Raw genomic sequence first — 21338 nt, forward strand, 5'->3', positions numbered from 1 at the left:
CCATTATGACTTGCTTTTTAGTCATGGGGGGGTAGAGACTCATGACTTGAGCCATGCCTGACCTGCCTATCCCTGCTTTAAACTTAGTCATGTGTTTTGCACATGAGCTGACATGCAGTGTGTGGATCATAATCGATGCATTCAGATTTAATGGACTTTTGGCATTTGCAGATACCGCTTTCCCTTATTGATTCATTGAATTGGTTCACTGTTCAGAGATTCTACATTGTTTTTTCATAATTCAAACCATAATATTCTGAACAAATGCAAAATTTCCAATGATCACTGCTATTGTGATATTTACCGTAGTTTGTTTAATTCAGTCTCCTGTCCTAAAAAGTAACTACAGGCAGTTTTAAAAATAACCTTTAACTACAGGCAGTTTTAAAAATACTATACTGCATTTATTAAATATCTAGGGTACATTTTCAATCATATGATGTGAACAAGCTAATAAAGTAGCTTCATCATCTATGAGCAGGGATGTCAACCTGTGGCTTCCTTGAACTGCTATACCACAATGTGTCATATAACTTCACAAGAGACAGTCACCTTGGGTAGCAGCTAATCTTATCGTATTGGTCAAAAATCTATCTATGCTAAGACAATAAGGGTCAAATAGATGCAAGGCTGTTCTACCCTGTTGGGGAGGATATTGGGATGAGAATGGGGAGGGGGGAAGAGAATGGAATAAGAGCCAGGACAGTGTAGTGGTTTGGAGTTGGACTTAGAGGCGGCAGATCTAAGTTCAGGTCCTTGCTCAGTCATGAAGCTTCCTGGGTGACCTTGAGCCAATCACTCTCTCTTAGCCTCACCTACCTCACACACTTGTTGTGAGGACAAAAAGGAGGGGAAGAACTATGTGCTCCTGAGCTCCATGGGTGAAGGGTGATATAAAACTGTGAAAAAATGAAATATATAAATAAATATTGCATTATTGGTGCCAGATCCAATCTTGTGGGAATATTGCAAAGAATGTGCTTTAGGCATGCTTTGTGCAAATGTTTGTTGTTTAAATTTTTGTTTCACAAGAGCTTCCTCTATATGGCTTCTTCAAGCACTGGTAATAAATATTGGCCAATAGTTTAGGTCAGGGATTTTCATCTTAGGACACATTGACAAGGCACTAAAATGATCAGGGCACACCATCAGGTTTTTGACAATTGGCAAGGCACACCCTGCTGCCTGTGGGGGGCTCACATCTCCTACTGGCTCTACTAATAAATAACCTACCCCCAAATTCCTGTGGCACACCTGTGGACTACTCACAGCACACCAATGTGCCACGGCACAGTGGTTGAAAACGACTGGTTTAGGTACTTTGAACAGCTGCTTCTAGAAGTAATGTCAAAAGCAGGAACGTGTTCATTTCTCTCAGTACACAGATCTTGTAAAAGTGTGTGTGCACTCATGCAATGTTGCCCATGTCCCTCCCCAGTCATATACGCCACATCAGAGCTGGCCACACATCTGCTTGTTATAGCTTCTAAAGCCACTTTCAACGGAGCATGCTCATCGCTGAGACATTTACCTCAAAGCAGCAAATGGGGGGACACTTCTGTCTGCCATCTAGCCTCCACTGCTGCACCTCTTTCCCTCCCCCCCCCACTGGAAAATGTTATTGGAGACACTTGAGCCCACAACTTGCTTCTTTCCACTTCCTCCTCAGCTTTGTGTTCCTCTTCACTTTTCCAGTGCAGGGAGCATGAGAAAGGTAGAGACTGGGGCATGGCCAAGCATGGGGGGGGGGGGGAAAGATGAGTAGCATTTGGCATGGTGCCTCATGTGCCAGATGGTCCTAAGCTAGCCTGGACATTCCACAAAATTAAAAATTTGTCAATAATTCAGAAAAGGGGCTATATGAGTTCTTACCAGCTGATATAATCATTATTTATCTGGACAGACCCTCAGGAATGTGTCAAACCTGTATCTTCGTGGGTTTGGGCCACTGTGTGGTGTTCCCTATCTAGGGAAAGAAGGAGAACTTAAAGACCAGATGAGTAAGTAGTAACTACCACTGGAATGGCATGCTCCAGAATTTACACTTCTGAACACTCCGGAATTTCCAGAGCAACAATGGCAGCTAAGATACCATTCTTCGGGTGCTCTCACTGCAAGTCAGGTATCCTGGGGGCCTGAAATGAATGGATGCAAAACAGTGGATCACAATTTGTATCAAAGAGTGGCCCTTTCAGCTAACAAAACCTTGCAGGGAGGGCATTTCCTTTTAGACTGCAATCCTATACACACTTTCCTGGGAGTAAGCCTCATTGAATACAATGGGATTACACATGCTTAGGATTGCGCTTCTTGGTGGTCTGACTCTAGTCTAGATGGAAAACAAGACTTCCCTCTCCTATTCCATTAGCTAAGGCTGTATTTCCTATTGGGAATGCTGACCATTCTCAGTCTGGGCTACCAAATATCTAACAGAATTGTTCAGTGAAAGCTATACATACTGTAACTGATACAACAAGTACTGGCTTTGTGCATGGTTTTGCTCCTTGGCTGTGATCATGTTTGCAAGGTGAACAGGAGAGGATTGTACATGGCAGCGATTGTTGCCTTTATCCCAGGGGCTGCAAAAACTGAATCCCAACCCTTTATCTATTGGGGCCATTATAAAATCTCATTGATTTTAATGCAGGTGACTTCCAAGTAAAGTTCGTGCTCTCCTGGAAGCCAACATAAAGCTGCAAGTTCTAGGCAGACTAGATGTTTTAGGAGGAAGGATGCAATTCTATCCACGGTTACCTGGGTGTAAGGTTTACTTCTGAGTAGACTTGCATAGGTTTGGGCTCTTAGGCTGCAATCCTATCCACAGTTACCTGGGCGTAAGCCCCACTGACTATGATGGGGCTTACTTCTGAGTAGACCTGCCTAGGTTTGTGCTCAGGCTGCAATCCTATCCATAGTTACCTGGGAGTAAGCCCCATTAACTACAGGAACTTACTTCTGAGTAGACCTACATAGGCTTGGACTCCACACTTACAGTGGGACTGACTTCTGAGTAGCCCTGCACAGGCTTGGGCTCTCAGCCAGCGGGGCTTCTTTCCGAACGCGGAAGCCTGGGATGGAGCAGCCTCGGGCCGCGTGCTGCGGCTCTAGCACTGCTGGCGCACGCACGTGAAGTGCACGTGAAACCTCCTTCCCCACGTGCTGCGAGACGCGTGCTTCGCGGCCTGGGGTGGCGGCGGCACGTCTTCTGCAGGGCTGCGCGAAGGGGAGGCGCCGCCCGCGGCACGCAGGCGGAAAGGGCGCCATGGCGGCGGGTCACTTGCAGCAGCTCTCCCGGGGCGCCCTCCTGGGGCGCTTCGCCGCCCTCCGGCCGCTGGGCCTCCTGCTGCCCCGGCCGCTGCTGAGGGGGGTCCGCGAGGCGGGCGGCGACAGCGGCCTGGAGGTGAACCCCTTCTACGAGAAGTACCAGCGCAAGATCCAGCAGCTGCGCAAGTAAGGCGGGGCGGGCGAGCCGCCTTCACCCCCATCTGGAGGGCAGGGGGGGCTCCGCAGGCACACTCGCCACCCTTACCTGGGAGGAAGCCCCACTGACTCTCATGGGACCTACTGCGGAGTTGACCTGCGTAGGCTTGGGCTCCGAGGCTGCAGTCCTGTCCACCCTTACCTGGGAGGAAGCCCCATGAACTATAATGGGACTGACTTCTGAGTAGACCTGCAGAGGCTCTGAATCCCCCAACCTAGCAGCCAATGTCCTTTTCTCCTTCACTGTTTACCTTCTCAGGGCTGCCACCGTGTGCTGTGTTACAAGAAATAACAGCCCAACCCTATGCATACTTTCCTGGGAGTAAGCCCCATTGACTCTAATGGGACTGATTTCTGAGCAGACATGCATATAGGATTGGGTGCTAAGAGCAGCTGTGCAAAAAAGCTCTTAAGAGCCCGATCCTATGCGTGTCTACTCAGCAGTAAGCCCCATTGATTTCACTGGGGCTTACCCCCAGGAAAGCGTGCATAGGATTGCAGCCAAAATCCGCTTTGGACTCCCGAGAAAACCTACATGGAAGGAGCAGGATTGCACAACACATTTTTTTCAAAACTCTTTTTTGCCGCGCCTGCGCCAAGAGTACTCCCCATATATGGTTGCTCTGCTGATCCTCGGCTCTAAATTTAATCTACACTCTCCACTGATGTGGGAGCTGCCCCCAGTGTTGTTGGGCATGGTGTTCCTTCCACAAACCTTCTTTGTCAGCTATTGTTCATTCTTTTTACGGGATTAATCTGGCCAAGTTGCTTTTTCTTATCCTAATCTATTTCCCAGTATTGTCTGTAATGGTAAACTTTAGTTATGACCTGTTGTAACCCACCATGCCATGTTATTTTTTGTGAATAAAAGTGTCTGTTTAATAGTACGCAAGTGACTAAAGGGGATTGTTTACTAGTTCTAACTTTGATTCAGATCCAATCCAGAGATTTTTGAAGCCCAAAAGGAGAAGGCTAGTGATATGAAAAAACAGCCAGTGGGAGACTCGAAGCAAGCAGAATTTTTCAGACTTATGGAGAAGAAGGCAAGGCAAATATTTAAATCTAACTTGTCTGATACCTTTCAACAATTAGAAATCTGGATTAATGCATGCCCAGTATATATTGAGCATTTTCCGATTGCCGCAATCAACCCATACATATGCACACTGTAAAAATGGTTGTACAAAGACTAGATTTCTGCCAAAGGTGTTTGAAGATCAGTCCATTTTGAATTGAATGAAAGTCTTTTTAACCTTTGCTTGTGTCATAAAGAGCAAGGGGGGCTTCCAGTGACCACCCACTAATCTAGGCCAGTAGCACCTAGTGCCAGGCACTTCCTCCCTTTCAGTCCACTCTTTCATTCCACTCTTCTACTGGGTTTGGATGTGCAGCTTAGTGGGACAAGTCTTGGTAGTTTTAGTTTGCTGCTGCCAACCCAATCCAGTTCCCAGAGGGCTTTCCTGAGCAAAACCTCTCTCTGATAATATCATTCAGGTTTGTTATTGCTGTTGCTCTGACAGTAGTACCTGCAGAATGGGAAGGCTGACAAATCCACTGATCACAGTACAGGGCAGAGGCTTTAAATAAAGAGGGTTTATTAACAAATGGATTAACAAGAAGGGAATAAGATTAATGGAATAATAAGAAGGGAAAAAAACGATACAAAGCAGACTTGTTTGCTCACAGATAAAGGTCCCCTAAATGGTGCTGGCTCTGCAGGAAAGCCTCACATGTGCAGGCCCTGCTGGACTGTAGGCCGAGAACCTGAATCACAACTCCACTTGGCCTAAGCAGGAGGAAACTAGAGCTCTTTATATCTGGAGGAGACAGGCCAACATAAACAGAACCTAATGCTCTGTCCTGGCTGATGCTTGGTTCCTTTCTAAGTACCTGGGGGCTCTCCCCAGCAACCTTCCAATCTGATCTCCAGAGAGTGGGCTGTCCCTGTCCTGTCCAGTCAGAAGCCCACGGGATGTGGGGGAAGAGAGTCTCCTCAGGCCTGGTGACTCAGGCCTCCTCAGGACTGGTGACTTTCTGGCCCTGGCTAGCTCCCCTTGGACCCTAAAGCACCTCAATTGGAGGGAAAATCCTCCAGCATGAACCACAACTGTTTCATCACAGCTAGCGAAAAATAGATGTAGGATTAAACTATGGTTTGAAAATCTTGATTTACTGCAGTAGTTTAAACAGTTTCCTGATTTGGACTTTTGGCAGGAAACTTGTTTAACAAACTAGGAAGCACTGTTTTTAGCTGAATACACAAGGAAAGATGAGGAGGAGCCCATGACATTGTTGGCTCATCTGAACCTGGCGAATCTATGTGGCCTGTGGCTCCCATAAGATGTGAGGGCCACCTGTCAAGCAAAGATAGATTTATTTGCTAATGGGTATTAAAGAGACGTTGAGGATATTTTACTCACTGCATTTTTGTACACTCACAGTGTCTCACCTGAATGTATATTTAACAATGTAACGTGCACATTAGAAACGTACTTTACAATAATGTTGGATACAGATTCATGCCTTAGGGAATGGGGATTGGTAATATGAAGGGTGGCAAATTAAAAACCAATCTTTAATATTTAGTTTCAGGAATTGAGTGCCAAAGAATCAAAAAAAGGATTCACCAAAAATAAGGTAGGAAGGTATTTACGCTAAGCAGCTTTTCTGGTTTTTGGTTTTTTGCTTTGCTCTTATTTATGCCAGGGAAAGCCAGTGTTGTCCAATAGGTAAAACTCTGAGGCCTCAAATTGGGAAGCCTCAATTTCAGTTCCTATTCAGCCTTTGACTTATGTGTGGCCCTGAGCACTCAGACTGGTGCACTTTTCAAGGGGTCTACTACAGAATGTGGGGAATGCCCCAAATATGGGGCATTTGGTGGGCCGCTGTGAGATACAGGAAGCTGGACTAGATGGACCTATGGCCTGATCCAGTGGGGCTGTTCTTAAGTTCTGTTCTCTAGACTTCATCTTATATTCGCTTTGTGTAGGCATTTCACTTCCTGTCTCCTCCTCATTTCTCTGGGCAGAAGTTTAATGCCACTGATTTCTGACCACCCTTCCCTCTCTTCCTCCCCTATTATGGGAGTTTGCTTTACTTATTTATGTAGAAGAGAATGTGCATTTATGCATGCTAATAATTTCTGTTAAAGCTCCAAATTGCGTTGGGGAGCAGAGGTTTGCAAGTGTTCATCATTTTCTCTTTTCCTTCTTAGAATATAAGAATGCAGGACTACAATAATGTAATTTGTTTCAGACACTGGATTCAATAGTGTTGCAATTTGTTTCAGACACTGGATTCTATACTGAATGTTGAGATGATGAAACAGAAGAAGCCTGAAGAAATAAAACAGGTGACGAAAGCAGAAATGGTAGAAATGTATTTTGACTGGAAAGATTTTGTAAACTTGAACTGGCCACAACATTTTTGTTATGTGTAAACATATAAAAGCTGCTGTGGCCCAAGTTTATAACACAAATAACTGTAAGAACTTAAAATTAACAAGCATACATACATAGAGATATACTTATGTATAAAATATGGATTTTCTGCCACTTTGAAGTGTGGTGTGAGTGTCGCATTGAAATATATTGATCAGGCATTTATTTAGGATTACTTTAATGTTCAGTGACTATGGATTGAATGTAGTCCTTTTTCTCACAGATATGGAAGCAGTATTTTTCTGGTGAAGATACAGTTTATGCCGTTATTCCTGTAAGTAAAGTTCATACGCAGCATCATGAATACTGTTAAGAGTTCAAGGGTATGTTAAGCATGGTTCATTTTGCTGCAGTGTAACAGGTGCTTTAACGTTATTTAAGGAAGGTTTTTAAGATTACAGTGCAATCCTAGGCATTACTATTCAGAAGTTATAGCCTTAGAGCCCAATTCTCCAGCTCTGATGCAGCTGGCCAAGGGGGTGTACACTGCATTCTGTGATGGGACATGCAGTAACAGAGGCCTTTTCAAGGTAAGGGAGCATTTATTTCCTTATCTTGGGGTTGCATTGCTGCTGCATTGGTACTGGAAATTTGGATAGGATTGGTACGTTAGTCCCTTAAGAATTATGATGGAACTTCAAATAGCAAACTGACATAAGCGGAAACAGCAAAGCACATAGTACAATAGCCTATTATCAGACACCTAGTTCTTTGTTTTCTTAGTACTGAATACTAACACACAAGAAGCTGTACACTTTCTGTTACTTATGAGTGTCCAAATCCCAATGTTGCTTATTGGTGCCAGAGATTTGCTATTCACCAGAGTGGAGGACCCCATTCCTGTGTGTGTAGGTTAGATCACTCCATTGGAATTAATATTTCCACTGGCATAGGCAGGAACTTCATATCCTGTATATTCAAGCACATATAAAACTTGAATTGGAGTGTTCATTGGGACAGAGTATCTACTACAGATGGAGCGCCTTTTATCCGCGGGGGTTCTGTTCCCGGACCCCTGCAGATATTAAAAATAGCAGATAATGGAACCCGCAATTTTCAGAGCCCACCTTTGCTCCGACCACATCTGGAGCCATTCTGAGCCCCAGAGAGGCCACACGCCACCTTGAGCGACTTCTTAGAGGCTCAGAATGGCCCCTGGAGCAATTTTCGGACAACTTCCAAATTTATTGGAAGTCACCCAAAAACCACTCCAGGTAGCTTTCTGAGCCTTGGAGAGGCTGTACAAGGTGGCACGCAGCCTCTGACAGGTTGAAAGCCACCCAGAGCAGTTTTCAGGTGACATCCAGTAAATTCGGAAGTCACCTGAAAATCACTCCAGGGGCCATTCTGAGTCTTGAAGAGTTTGTGCAAGGTGGCGCACAGCCTTTCTGAGGCTTTGAAAGCCTCCCAGGTGCAACTGGAACAAGGTTTCAGTCGCATCTGGGAAGTCTGCATGGGTGATATACAGGGTTGACTATACAAGGGTTTGGTATTCCTGATGGGGTGAATCCTTGGATAAAGAGGAACCACCTGTATAAATTTACATATCTGCAGAAAGCCCTCAATTTTGTGGGGGTTCCTGCGAAATAGCATGCATTTCAAAAACATGCAGATGAAGACTGGCTTTCTTGTAGGAAAGAAAGGTTAGGGGAATGGTCTGCAAGCTTTCACTTTAATAAATGATCTTTTCAGAGGGAGCAGGAGAAAAATATCCTGGCTAGAATTACAATAAGCCTGTTATCAGCAGCAACTGATTAGCAGCTTACCTCTTGTGGTCTCTGCGCACTGCTTGTAGTCATGCCCCGTCGCCCCAGTCTGCACCCACAGGCTTCCCAAAAGGAAAACCAGCTATATTAAAAACAAACAAAAAAACTCACAATACGTACAGGGCTGAAGAAACCAGGGGTGCAGGTAGAGGGCAGATACTCATGACATACGCTGAAAGTTACTTGGTTTTGAAGTACTCCAGGAATTCAGTGTGGGGGAAGAAGCTTATGTCTCCCAGTACCATGGGAATGGCTGCTAATTAGAATAGTTCTCAGTAAGACACCTGTGCAATCCAGGCTTCCTTCAAGGAAGGAGGACTTTCAAGGCCAAAACTGTTGGCTGTCCTCACTGGTGTAGCTAGAGGGGGGTGGTGAACTAAGTTTTGCAGGGAGCCTCCCTGCCGTGTGCAAGCAGCTTCTCCCCTCCCCTTTGGAGCCATGGGGGGGGAGAGAAATAGAGGCAAATGGCACCCAAGGGGAGGGGCCGCTTGCAGGCTGCAGGGAGGCTCCCTGCAAAACTTAGTATGCTGCTGCTTCCTCTAGCTACGCCAGCGGCTGTCCTATTTAGAAACTGGCTGCAGCTGTGAGTTCCCTGATTGGGGGGAAGACGATTGGACAGATTACTGGACAAGATTGTATCACCTATTGGACAGATAGTACTACTATTGGACAGTTTGAATCACCTCTCTAGACCTTTCGAGAGACCTTGGGTTGTGATTGACCAGAATCTTCGAGAAGATGCCTTCCTATGTATAGTCATCTGACTGGGGAGAGATGGAATTGCCTTCATTTTGTCTTTCTTTATGATGACCTGGCATAGTAGTCAGCTATGCTGATTGAAGGAGTTTCAGTACTCTGAGAAAGCCAGAGAAGGTACTCTGAGAAACTTTGGGTTCAGGTGAGATTTAAGAAGTGAGTAACTCAGGTGAGTTAACAGAAGGTGTTAATCCCTTGTCAGTTCTCATGGGGATTGAGGCTGTGATTTATCTTGTTTCTGTAATTGTTAAAAGTTCAACTATTGTGTGTTTGTAAGCCACTTCAAGTGAATAGGTTATGAAGGATTTCAGTGTTTTCAGTAATTGTGAACTATAACACTTGAACCATTAGTGTCTCCATGGCAACAGCTATTTAAACATCTTTCTTTCTCCTTCCCAAAGGGAAAGACTTTTGATGTGATGTGGAAACGAATTCAGAGCTGCCCATCTGTAAGTATTGCCCTTGCATCTTGATATGTTTCTCCTGTCTGGAGATTGGGGCATTTGTTTGTGTTCTTGCTCTCTTCTCAATATAGGAACTTGATAGATTACTCAATACAGGTAGAGCCTCATTATTCAAGAGGGTTCCATTCCTGGAGACCATGCGAATACCAAATTTCGCATGAAACCAAGTCATGTGAAATTTGGACTCCACCCAGCTCTGAACACGACCAGAGCATTTCTCCTGTTGCATCTGGAGCTGTTCTGAGGCCCGTGGAGGTTGCGCGCAGCCTCCACGGGCCTCAAAATGGCCTCTGGAGGTCCGAGAAGGGCACTACCAGTTTTCGGACGAAAATCAGAAGTGCCCTTCTAGGACCTCTGGAGGCCTTTCCAAGTTCTCCAGAGGTGACTAGAGCTGTGCTCCAGTTGCCTCCAGAGGTTCCTCTGAGGCCCATGGAGGTTGTGCGCAGCCTGCACAGGCCTCGGAAAGGCCTCTGGAGGTCCTAGAGAGGCACTTCCTGTTTTTGTCCGAAAACCAGAAGTACCTCTGGCCTGTGCAGGCCACACACAGCCTCCACAGGCCTCAGAAAGGCCCCTGAAAGCCTCAGAGGCCACTTCTCTGGAGGCGACGGAAGGTGTGCTCCAGTCACCTCCAGAGCCTCTTATGAGGCCCATGAAGGCCGTGCACAGCCTCCACAGGCCACAGAAGCTCCACAGGACCTCTGGATGTCCTAGAGTGGCACTTCTGGTTTTCAGCCAAAAACCAAAAGTGCCTCTAGGACCTTGGGAGGCCATTGTGAGGCTCGTAGAGGCTGTGCACGGCCTCCAAGGGGCTCAGAAAAGCCTCTGGAGGCGACTGGAGCACAGCTCTCCATTCACCTCCAGAAGGCTCAGGTAGGGCCAAGTCTGGCTCCATGCAGGTCCTGGGGACCTACGTCGAGTCAGATTCGCAATTAAAAATATCATGAATAAAGAGGCTGCAACTGTATTCAGATTTTCTTGGTTGTTGTGGGCTTTCCATAAAATATTTTGAACTGAGTGTAGCAGTTAAGTAATATAGGCTGCAATCCTAACCACATTTTCCTGGGAGAAATGGTTGGCAACCTTCAGTCTCGAAAGACTATGGTATAAGCCTACAGCACCCGGTATTCCCATGCGGTCTCCCATTGAACAAAATAGGACTTACTTCTGAGTAGACCTGGTTAGGATTGTGCCCATAGATGTATTGGGAGATGGAGAATCCCTGTATCTTTATTTATTCACATTTTCATACCACCCTTCTTGCAAGGAGCTCTGGGTGATATACATTATTCCTTCCCTCCTTCTGTCATTGCAACGACACTGTGAGGAAGGTTAAGCTGAGAGACTGTGACTGGTCCATGGTCACCCAAACAGCCTCATGGCTGAGCAGAGATTTGAATCTGGATCTTCCAGTTTTAAGCCCAGCACCAGAACCGCTACTCCATTCTGGCTCTCATTTATATTAGGGGGTGATCCCATGTCCGCAGATTCACTTATCTGCGGATCAGGTCCACAGCCTCCCCCCATGAGAGCCCCTTCTGGAGAGTCCTCTGAACCTGAGAAGGTAAAAAATGTAACGTCAGAGGAATTCACCCATTTCCACAGTTTAATTTAACAACCAGGAGGTTCATGGATACAGGGGCATGCCTGTATTTTTGTAATGTAAGAGTACATCAGTCTAGCACGTAGGCACTCAAGGGAGTAGTAGCAAGGTTCTGCATACTTTATGGTCGCATATAAGGAAGAAATTCATTTAAGAGCAAATGAATTTTCAAACCAAATAAGTATATGACAAAAATCATGGCTTCTCCCTGTTGCCCTTGCAGATCCTTGTTGGGGTGCTTTAAGTATGGGAATCACTGATCTCTTTATTCAGCTTTCCTCCCTCCTTGCAGCCACCCATCTGATCTGCCAACATGGTTCGCAAACCTTTTAGCACCAGGGCCACTTTTCAAATGACACTTTATCAGGACCCACCTAGCTTTACAGGACTTAAAAAAGATTATCTAGAAAGAAATAAGTTATTTATTTACTAATATTTTATTTTCAAAAAACCCGACCCACTTCTCTTAATGAGTCCTAATGAATAGCCTTAAGGCTTGAGAGGAGTAGTTATGTAACCCAACCTTCACCTGCCCCCATTACCTGATATTGATGGACTTGGGGGGGGGAACCACACCAGAAAAATGACACTCATTTATCTCTTTATATTTACACCTGCTTGCAGACTGCAGGAGCTCACCTGTTTGCGGGGCAGTTAGTAGCTATCTTACAAACTGCGGGAGCTCAGTTCTTTGCAGACAGTTAGCAGCTATCTGATTTTTGACTATCCTCAGACTTGAGGCAATTAGTTATCTGATTTTTCCGTCAGACATATTTCCATTGGAGGCTCTGCAGAAATTGGATCCCGATCCACAGTTTGAAAAATGCTATGCAACTCTGAAGTTGCATCAACTCAGCTGGTCTCTGTTTTCTTTCCGCTGCACTGTTCTGGGCAGCCCAGAGTGGTGCAGAATTGCTAGATTCTGGGTTTCAGGAGGAGATTTTTTTAAAAAGGGGAAGAAGCCGGTGGAGCTGCCGGTTTCTGGAACGTGCTGGAATCCCTAGCATGTATTCACTGCTGAAACAGAGACGCCTGCGTTGGCTTGGTCATGTCGTGAGAATGGATGATGGCCGGATCCCAAAGGATCTCCTCTATGGAGAACTCGTGCAAGGAAAGCGCCCTACAGGTAGACCACAGCTGCGATACAAGGACATCTGCAAGAGGGATCTGAAGGCCTTAGGGATGGACCTCAACAAGTGGGAAACCCTGGCCTCTGAGCGGCCCGCTTGGAGGCAGGCTGTGCAGCATGGCCTTTCCCAGTTTGAAGAGACACTTTGCCAACAGTCTGAGGCTAAGAGGCAAAGAAGGAAGGCCCATAGCCAGGGAGACAGACCAGGGACAGACTGCACTTGCTCCCGGTGTGGAAGGGATTGTCACTCCCGGATTGGCCTTTTCAGCCACACTAGACGCTGTGCCAGAACCACCTTTCAGAGCGCGATACCATAGTCTTTCGAGACTGAAGGTTGCCAATACACAATTAAAAAAATGATAAAAATGGGTGCTGGTGGGCAAGGATGGCTGTGCCACCCCCGCAGGCATGATGCCTGTGGCATTTGCCTCCCTGTTTATCCCTGCCTTCTTCCCCTTTGTTGTTTTCCTTGTGTCAGTGTCTAAATTCTAGCACACGTCCTGGGGCAGAGGCACGATGGACATGGAATGCCTCTTTATTTCATTTGAAGCACCATTGTGTGCTATGATGGCACTATATAAGCAAGTACAGCAATACCCTGCACTTTTGTCTGGTTAGAAACCAGAGCATGGATGAAAGTAAAAAATGGATGAGGTCAAAGCATAGCCTTATTTAGCTTGCAAATTTATTTTGGCCGGCAAAAGACATAAATAACTATATAGCCCATGCAATTGCTTGTGAAACCTAAATAAACAAACAAAAAATAAACATAAGTTTGTGGAAGGCTGGATGAAATTGAACTAAAGAGACCAGCACGTGGATAACAGTTGAAATGTGGTTATAATTGAAAATGGCTGAAAGAGCAAAATGTGTCATGATAGTGGATGAAAGTCAGGGTATTGCTGTAACCCAGTGGTTCTCACACATTTAGCACCGGGACCCACTTTTTAGAATGAGAATCTGTCATGACCTACTGGAAGTGATGTCATGACTGGAAGTGACATCATCAGGCAGGAAAATTTTTAACAATCTTAGGCTGCAATCTTACCCACACTTACCCAGGAGTAAGTCCCATTGACTATAATTGTTAAAAAAATATGCATAGTAGCTTGTTAAAAGTACAGGCCTGTAACATAATATATTAATATTAATACATATTCGCCTAATACATTAAAAATAAAATATTGAAATGGAGACCCACCTGAAATTGGCTCGCAACCCACCTAGTGCATCCCAATCCGCAGTTTGAGAAACACTGCTGTAACCTAATGATCTTGGCACAGGCACACTTGCTCAGCTTAACATACCTCCCACTGTTTGAGGGTGTTTGAAGGTAAGCTGGAATAACCCCTTGTACATCGTCCTTTGGTCCTTAGAAGAGCAACAAAATACATGTGCAATAAATAAACCTTGGAATACATTTAATCTCAGAACTCTGAAATGATTAATTATTCAGCAAACTGCGTGAGATCTAGTTCAAGAGATGCAGTGAGACCAAGGCCCAGGTAACTGCTTTTAAAATCTAAGAATTCTGATGAAGGTCTGCCTGTGCCCATGTCAATTCCTTTAGTGAAATGGCTTGGAGTGTTAGCTAAAAGAAATGCATTTGGAAAGGCACAAAAATAATTCGTTTTTGCAATCTAATCTGCTCTACCTTGTTCATTTATTGGGACTGCAAAGGCTGCTTTGTGAGGTCTCTGTTCTGATTTTGTCTTGAGCTAGACTTGAACTTTATTTTTGAACTTTCACCAGTTTCTGTATGCATTGCCGAGGAAGGAAGGCTATGAATTTTTTGTGGGACAGTGGTCAAGAGCTGAACTCCACTTCGCTTCTCTCATTAATCTTCAGGTAGGTGACTTGTTTTGAAGGTTGATTGCCAGGCACCTGGCAATACAAGCTGAAGATCCTTTCAAATTACATCACCACATGAAACAATGAACCTCAATATGTTTTATAGAATGACTTGAATAGCTTCAAATGTATCAAACAGCATTATTTCTGGTGTGGAGCTTTTTTATTTCCAATTTTTTAGCATCCTCTTCTAATATTCTTGCAATGACAGTGTAAAAAATATGTTATTCCTTGACTTGTCCATTCTGATCAGAATGATTTTTGGTTCTTGCCATTGGTCTCCTAAAGCAGTCCATGTTTGTTTAGAAAGTGTTCAGCTTTGCTTTTCTAAACAACTAATCTCTGTTGAAATGACCACCAGTCATTTTCTTCCTGACTGGTAAGCTACCATATTAATCCTCCCAGAAACGAAACCTTGGCAAGACCAAACTGGATGATTAAATAGTATGGAATGTGTGGGGGCTTAAATTGGAGAAGGGCAGTTGTTGTTCTCAGAGCCAGCTCTGTGTCCTCTGCAATAAAGTATGCCCTTGTCTGCATTTCCTGTTGATACTTCCCTCCTTCTGTAAATAGAAGATAACCCTCCTTTAAAATGTTCCCAAACTGGCCTCTTTGAGTTTTCATATTCTATTTCCCTATGTTGATCATTTTTGTGTCATCTTTACCTTTTATGTCTAGACCAAGAGCCTGTGAGTCTATTAATGTGAGTTCAAGGGACTAAAATGCATACAGTGAAACTTTTGCATTTTATTTCCAATCCATGCCCACTGGATTTTGCACTTCAAGCTATATTTTAAACCCTCTGTTGTGATGAAAACTTTGATTGTTCTCCCCCCCCTTTTTTTGGCTAGCTTTCCACCTACTATATACATGTCTAGGCTCCAAGAGGCTTTAGTGGTTGTTTGAGAGGCTGTTGATTTATCCCAAGGCAGTATCCATTATTCCTCCATTGTCCTCGTTGCTGTCCTTTGTTTGAGTATCTTCACCTTCCCTTTGACCAGTGACCAAAAGAAACATGACCTTGAGGCATCTTTCTGGATCTTGAAGCCCACATGATAATGAGGAGTGGGAAATTCTGAAACTGCAGGTGACCCCCAAATGAGCCATCCCTCTGGTGAATTAGGTCAACTGGCTATAAAACCCAGGAGCAAAGAAATGGGTGTGGTTGCCCTGGTTCAGCATTGGATGCTCAGGATGTCTTGTGCTTATTTCTTTGGCAGCCTAGTGCTGGAGAGGACTGGAATTCTGGACAGTGTGAGCAAATTGAGAATGAAAATGCATCCAGGTTAGGATGCTTTAGGATTTGCTTTGGAAATCTCTTTACCAACCCGTTTATCCCCCCCTTTTCCATTTTGCCCAAACATCCCTGCCTTTTTACTTATCACCTGCTATTGTTTGCCCTGTAGCTCCAAAGCCTTGTAACCTCTTTTAATAAGCTCCCTTATATCTTTATTGACTTCCCTGCCTGGTCCAGTCTCACTCAGAAGGGAGTGGGTGTGCCATGTGACTCGAACAATCTCATTTTCACTACTATTTACTGTTGGGGGGTGTGTGTGTGTTTTAAAGGAACTCCCCAAGATTTGGAGGCTCTCTGTTCACTTGGGAGAAGTGTTTTTCTCTTTCTGTCTAGGCTCCCTAGCTTTAAATGGTGGCAGTTACTCCACCTATCAGTTTGCCTAATAGAGAGGGAAGCAGAATGCTGGAGGATGTGTGATAGATACTAGGCGCTATGCCCTGGTCCCTTACACATGTCAAGAGAGGAGAAGAAAAATGCAGTTTCCACTGTATGTGTGCATCTCTCCTTCGTGTTTCTCTGAATGATGGCCACCACTATATTAAATAGAATTGGTTTTTATTTCAGAAAGTTGATATTTAGCAGTCTTGTGTTTCTTCCAGTTGAACATGGAATTTGCGGGTTTGGTGAACAACTCCTTGGTGTGTTATGTTGATGTAACATATGCATCTAAATACCTTTTCTGTGTAAGCTTCATCTAGGGAAAAACGATATGGTTCAAAACTTCTCCCTTTGTGGTTCTGCAATGACTGCTGTGTAAGCATATCATGTAGAACAGGGGTGTCAAATTTGTTTCATACCAAGGGCTGAACAGCATTCATGATGCCTGCTAAGGGCCAGAAGTGATGTCATTAGGCAGAAAGTGATGTCATTTTTCAAGATATGGGAGAGCCAATTTTCATGTAGGCTGCCCTTACAGCAGTAACATCTCAGCACTGCTCAGCCGCTGAGAGCCTGAGGGCCGGATGAAAAACTTCCGCGGGCCACATTCGGCCCCGGGCCTTATGTTTGACACACCTGATGTAGAAGGCTTTGATTCTGAAGACCAGCATGTTTTCTTTTTTCTTTTCTTCAAATTTATGTGGGGGGCAGCCTTGGGATTGTTTTTATTTCTCTCATGGTGTGGGTGACCTCTCTGCCTGGGAGTTTCATAGTCCATTGACTAGAGCCTTGACTTCATTGCTTGGTTTGTTTTATTAGACTCCCCTCATTTGATATTTTATTAAAGGGTCACTTTATATGCAATTTGATATCAAGACCCCTTTGTTGGACTGATGTGAAATAGTTAATATTCTTGGATTGTTTCTATGCCCTTTCCACTTGGAGTCACTTTATTTTTTGCAGACCCGAGGAGAAGCTGCCACTAGTCAGTTGATCTTGTATCATTATCCTGAGCTTCAGGAGGACAAGGGAATTGTACTGATGACAGCAGAAATGGATTCTAAGTTTTTGGTAAGGAAAACTCGGGCATAAACGGAAAGTGCCTTGTTTTTTGGTGTTTTTTTTGCCACAAGTAATGCCAGTGGAATAGTTCTTGAAAGCTGTTTTGCTGTTAATATATGCAAAGGAACATGCTATGTAAGTGTTTCATTGTCTCATCCTGCACTCTGCTTGAAATGTTAGGAGTAGTGATTGGAGAGTTGTAGCACAGTGGTGGGTAACTCAGTTTCATGACTAATGTTGGGATGGGATCAGCTACTTGATAGACGTGCCACAGCAAGGACCTGCCTTTGCATTGCAGCTGAGTTAGTGGTCGATAAATACAAACAGGAGAATTGGAAGGTAGACTGCTGCCCATCTCTGAGCTCAGACTAGAGAAAGAAGTAGGAGTGTAGCTGATGTAATAGGATTTCTTTCAATTATAGAGGTCCTGTAACAGTTTGAACATCCTGTGTGTTTAAATTTTATAGAGCGTGCCAGAAGCTCAGTGCCTCGCCAGCCAGGTGCAGCTTTTTTATGCAACAGACCGCCAAGAGACTTACGGTTTAGTGGAAATGTTTAACCACCGGCCAGATGAGTTTAAGTATATGTCTGTAATCGCAGAACTTGAACAGAGCAGACTTGGTGATGAACTGAGGTCTCAGCAGCAGCCCCCAGCATCTTCTTATTAGGAGATGCAGCGGACTTGAGCAGAAACAGCAGATGTGATGAACAGTCTCACCCTGGAACTGGCCTTGCTGCTGCTGCAGAAACAGTCTTGTGCAAAGGGTGACGATAGAATCTGATGGGAAGAATATATTGTAAAGTCGGCTACTTGGATTATGGTTGATAAGGAAACACGTGCACAACCTCTCATTTCTGAATGGCTGAAGAAAGAAGGAACTAAAGAATGATTGTTAATGTTCGTCATGTGGTGATTGAAATTACTCTTCCCCTAGCACAGGTCAGTAAATGTTGACATTCATGGAGACTCTGAATATTTGCTTGTTCAGCATGCAACCAAAAACAAGAAGGGTGTTCTGAGAAAGCCCTCTATTATTTGATAGATGTGGTGAGTCTACAAATAAAATCCATTCAACCACTATTATTATTATTATTATTATTATTATTTGTACAGCACCATTGGTGTATGTGGTACCTTACAACGCACACAAAAAGAACAGTTCCCTGCCCCACGAAGTTTACAAACCAAAAACATGACAGTGGGAATACAACAGATTGAGTTAGATTTCATTTGAGAATCTCCTTCACGGGTTTTGAGTACCAACATCTGTGTATTTTTCAATACAAGAAATATGTTGAGGTCATTAATTGGTGAAGGAGAAGCCCTGTTGCCTTAATTACTCTAAAAAACATGTTTGAGATATTGGCATCTTTTCTTTAAAACAAGAAGGATCATGAATTATATTCAGACACAAACTGAATTCATTATTCTAGATACAAGTTTTTCTGTTGTCTTGCCTCTTCTCTCTCTTGCAACTTTATGTAATAAGTTGGAGTCTTTTTGAGACCTAAACACTCACTCCTGTTTTGTGTAAGAAGTGGACAAAAATAGTTCCAAGACACTCAAAACGTAGGAAAACTCATCTGGCCTGTATTACAGAGGTCAGACATTACTTTCTAACTATGGAGAGGGGAAGTAGAGGCAAGTGAGTGCAAGACTGTATCTTGCTAGTTTCAGAAATGAATGATTAATCCCTTAGATCCATGGTAAAGAGACAATGCTAGCTAGTATAGTAAATGTTATGGCCATGCAAGGAGACCAGGGATAGAAAAAAATTTATTCCTGTTTTGGTTTTGGGAATATTTCCTGAAAGAGAATTTGTTTGAATCATACCTGCCATTCTCAGTCCTGCCTTATCTGCAGTGCAGTACACTCTGCCAAATTCTGTGCTCAAGCTGAATATTCAAAGTATGCTCCTTTGCTTAGGTTAGACTTATTTGCATAAATTCTCATACTGTGATGAAAATGGGGGCAAGAATGGCAAGAAACAAAAAAATCTGTCAATGTTGTATGCTTTAACTGATTAAAAGTTGTATTATGAATAAAAGCAATCATACTGAAGAAAACGACACACATTCCTTATTTAGGTGATATAATAGTGTATTGCAGTGGGCACCATCTTCTGCCTAACATTGCATATATGCAACGGGGATCAAATATGTATACCTGTGGGCTGGGCAGAACTGGGTTAAAACAGGCACTTTCTCCTGAATGAACATGGAGGAAAAATGCCTTTCTTATGAGGTTGTCTATCACCCTGTAGCTTTTATACATAACTGCAAAGGCAAAAAAATTGCAACTTCTGGTTTCCAGAAGGGAAACTGGAAGTGATTTTTTTTTTTTAATTATAAGCCCCTAGAGGGCTCCCTGGGCCTCAGAATGTCTTTAAGGCACAAAAATAAAAAAATAAAAAAAAAACTTTGTTTCCCTCTGAAAACCAGAAGTTGACATTTTTTGGCCATTCTGAGCCCTGCAGAGGCCAAGGGCAGACGCCTGTGGCCTCTGTGGGGCTCAGAAAAACCTCCAGAGGCAAGGGGAGCACAGCTCAGAAATTATGATTATGGCTTCAGAGATTATGAGAAGGTAACATTGTTTAACAAGAAAGTCGCTTGACGATGTGTTACCAAAAAGGGCTGTTACGTTTTAAGGGGAATTATTATATTATCCTTTTGGAAACTTCAGGATCACAGGCTAGATAACAAGACAGCGTAATGCAGAGATAATCCCTTGTTTAGCTTAAAGAGGAGACTGGGAGAAAGAAAACTGTCAATCAACGATTATATTTTTATTACGAAAACACAGGTAAACATAATGCACATGGAAAATGGTAAGTATATGTTTCTTGGTTCCTAGTACTTGGATCCTGTGTACCTAGCTTTATGGTGGTTGCATGTGTTGTGTATTTGGTGCATCCGAAGAAATTAGGAAAAGGGAAATTTGTAGGGAAGGATTTTAGGGGTCCCTAATCTGCATAACCCAGTTGCTAACTAAGATGGGGAGAGAAGGGGAGAAATAGGTAGGATAGAAGGGAGAGAGTTCCAGATGCAAGGTATAGTTACCTGTCCTGAGAAGCAGTTGGGGGGGGGGGTGGAGAGTCCTATGGAGGACCTCTGCCTTAAGGGCAGCCGGAGAGAGAGAGCATGTGCTCGGAGCCTCTCTTTTAAAAGGGTTTTTGCTGACCTAGAATGACCTGGCTGTGTCCCAGAGCTGATCTGGATGTGCATGCTCACTATGCACAGTGGGGCACGTGGAATATGTAAAACATTGAAAGGATCAAGAAGTCAGTTATCAGCAAGGACTGGCTTCCTATGTGGGGGAACTCGGCCAACCCCTGGAGGCAGTTTGCATAGGGTACTTAAGAGTGATTGAATCACAACAATAGACTTCTTCCTCCGGAGGTGCCAGCCGACTTGTTTTGCATACATGGTGAATGGATCAGGAGACACTTTTGTATATAGCTAAGTGGGGGTTGTGCACTCCATGTGCTTGTGGCTTGACTTGATTGTGGCCTGTATGTTGAGGTTTGGCCTACATGATATTTTAGTAACCAGATATAAAATCACAACTTGGAAGGGAAAAGGAGATTTTCTCGTAACAGATGGGGCTGTGAGAACAAATCCCTGTCATTAAGTGACGCACACCTGTATATAGAGATGCAGAAATAAAATTCAACTATTTTGATATTTACCAGTTTAGTTGTTCACAATGACATAATTTCAGTTCCTGTAATCATTTTGTGTTGGCTGTTTTTTCTTCCAATAATGGAAGAATCTATTTTCTAACACTATCTCTTCCCCACTCTGAGACTGGGTATTGACGGTTCCGCTAATCGCATGAGGATTAGGTCAGAAAGTAACTTTTGTTTCGATATCATCAATATAAATTTCCACTAATATTAAAGTTAGATATATTCTGAAGTACGGCATACATATAATTCTTTGGTTCAAAGGATAAAAGTACAGATTGAAAATAAAGAAACAAGAATCCCAGCTTCGACTTCTGTTTCTGTTAATTTTAAAGCTGTTAAGGTCTAATGTCAGTATTTTTCACACTGGGTTATTAATCACAAGATCAGGAATTCTTGTTCTCCTGCAGCCTTCTAGAGTCTTGGCAG

The 21338-nt window shown here is 43.8% G+C and overlaps 1 protein-coding gene across 1 annotated transcript; it reads left to right on the plus strand.

Annotated features, from left to right (window-relative positions):
- Nucleotides 1–3178: 3178 nt before the first annotated feature.
- Nucleotides 3179–19290, plus strand: ATPAF1 (ATP synthase mitochondrial F1 complex assembly factor 1). The gene is made up of 9 exons (XM_066624221.1): nucleotides 3179–3450; nucleotides 4415–4523; nucleotides 6067–6117; nucleotides 6770–6832; nucleotides 7144–7194; nucleotides 9844–9891; nucleotides 14388–14483; nucleotides 17125–17232; nucleotides 17691–19290. The coding sequence occupies exons 1-9, from the start codon at nucleotides 3263–3265 to the stop codon at nucleotides 17889–17891; spliced, it is 915 nt and encodes a 304-aa protein (XP_066480318.1). The 5' UTR covers nucleotides 3179–3262; the 3' UTR covers nucleotides 17892–19290.
- Nucleotides 19291–21338: the final 2048 nt, after the last annotated feature.

The sequence above is a fragment of the Tiliqua scincoides genome, chromosome 4 (genome assembly GCF_035046505.1).
Source record: "Tiliqua scincoides isolate rTilSci1 chromosome 4, rTilSci1.hap2, whole genome shotgun sequence".
NCBI classification, from domain to species: Eukaryota; Metazoa; Chordata; class Lepidosauria; order Squamata; family Scincidae; genus Tiliqua; species Tiliqua scincoides.